The sequence below is a fragment of the Egretta garzetta genome, unplaced genomic scaffold (genome assembly GCF_000687185.1).
Source record: "Egretta garzetta isolate BGI_Z169 unplaced genomic scaffold, ASM68718v1 scaffold1068, whole genome shotgun sequence".
In the NCBI taxonomy this organism is placed as follows: domain Eukaryota; kingdom Metazoa; phylum Chordata; class Aves; order Pelecaniformes; family Ardeidae; genus Egretta; species Egretta garzetta.
The window spans coordinates 9130-9700 of record NW_009260639.1 but is presented as its reverse complement, the minus strand read 5'-3'; the positions used below and the strand labels follow the sequence as shown (position 1 = coordinate 9700).

The 571-nt window shown below is 60.8% G+C and overlaps 1 protein-coding gene across 1 annotated transcript in view; it reads left to right on the top strand.

Annotated features, from left to right (window-relative positions):
• The window catches only part of TYK2 (tyrosine kinase 2), a gene marked incomplete at both ends in the record, with an annotated part of 11557 nt that overhangs the window by 2101 nt on the left and 8885 nt on the right, over positions 1-571 (top strand). The window contains one exon of the mRNA XM_035900974.1: positions 211-571. This exon is cut by the window's right edge and continues 72 nt beyond it. Coding sequence (XP_035756867.1) covers positions 211-571 — 361 coding nt within the window. The remainder of the gene's footprint in view (positions 1-210) is intronic.

Sequence of the window (571 nt, the reverse complement as noted above, 5' to 3'; positions counted from 1 at the left end):
CCTGGGGGGATTTAAAAGCCGGGCAGACGAGGTGCTTAGGGCCAGGGTTTGGGGGTGGGACGGCAGGGGTAGGGGGGCGGTTGGGCTGGGGGAGCTGAAAGGGATTTTCCAACCTAAATGATTCTGGGATTTTGTGATTCCCTCCGGCTCCGTGTTTTGCGGTAGGTGCCTGTGAGGTCTTGCTGACCGGTTGTTCCTTCCCTCCCGCAGCTTCAAGGACTGCATCCCGCGCTCCTTCTACCGCCAGATCCAGCAGAACAACTACCTGACCAAATTCCGCATGAAAAACGTCTTCAAGAAATTTGTGCAGCGCTTCCAGCGGCACACGGTCAGCACCGGCAAGCTGACGGCGCAGGACATCATGTACAAATACCTGGCTACCTTGGAACAGCTCGCCCCTCGCTTCGGGAGCGAGGTCTTCCCTGTGCTCTCCTTGGAAACCTCCTCCGAGGGCGAGAAGGTGCAGCTCTACGTCAACGGGGGACACGCGCAGCTGGAGCACGGCCACGCGCTGCTCCCCAAGGACCGGCCTGTCACCCACGAAGTCCTCGTCGCCGGCCCCAGCGGGATC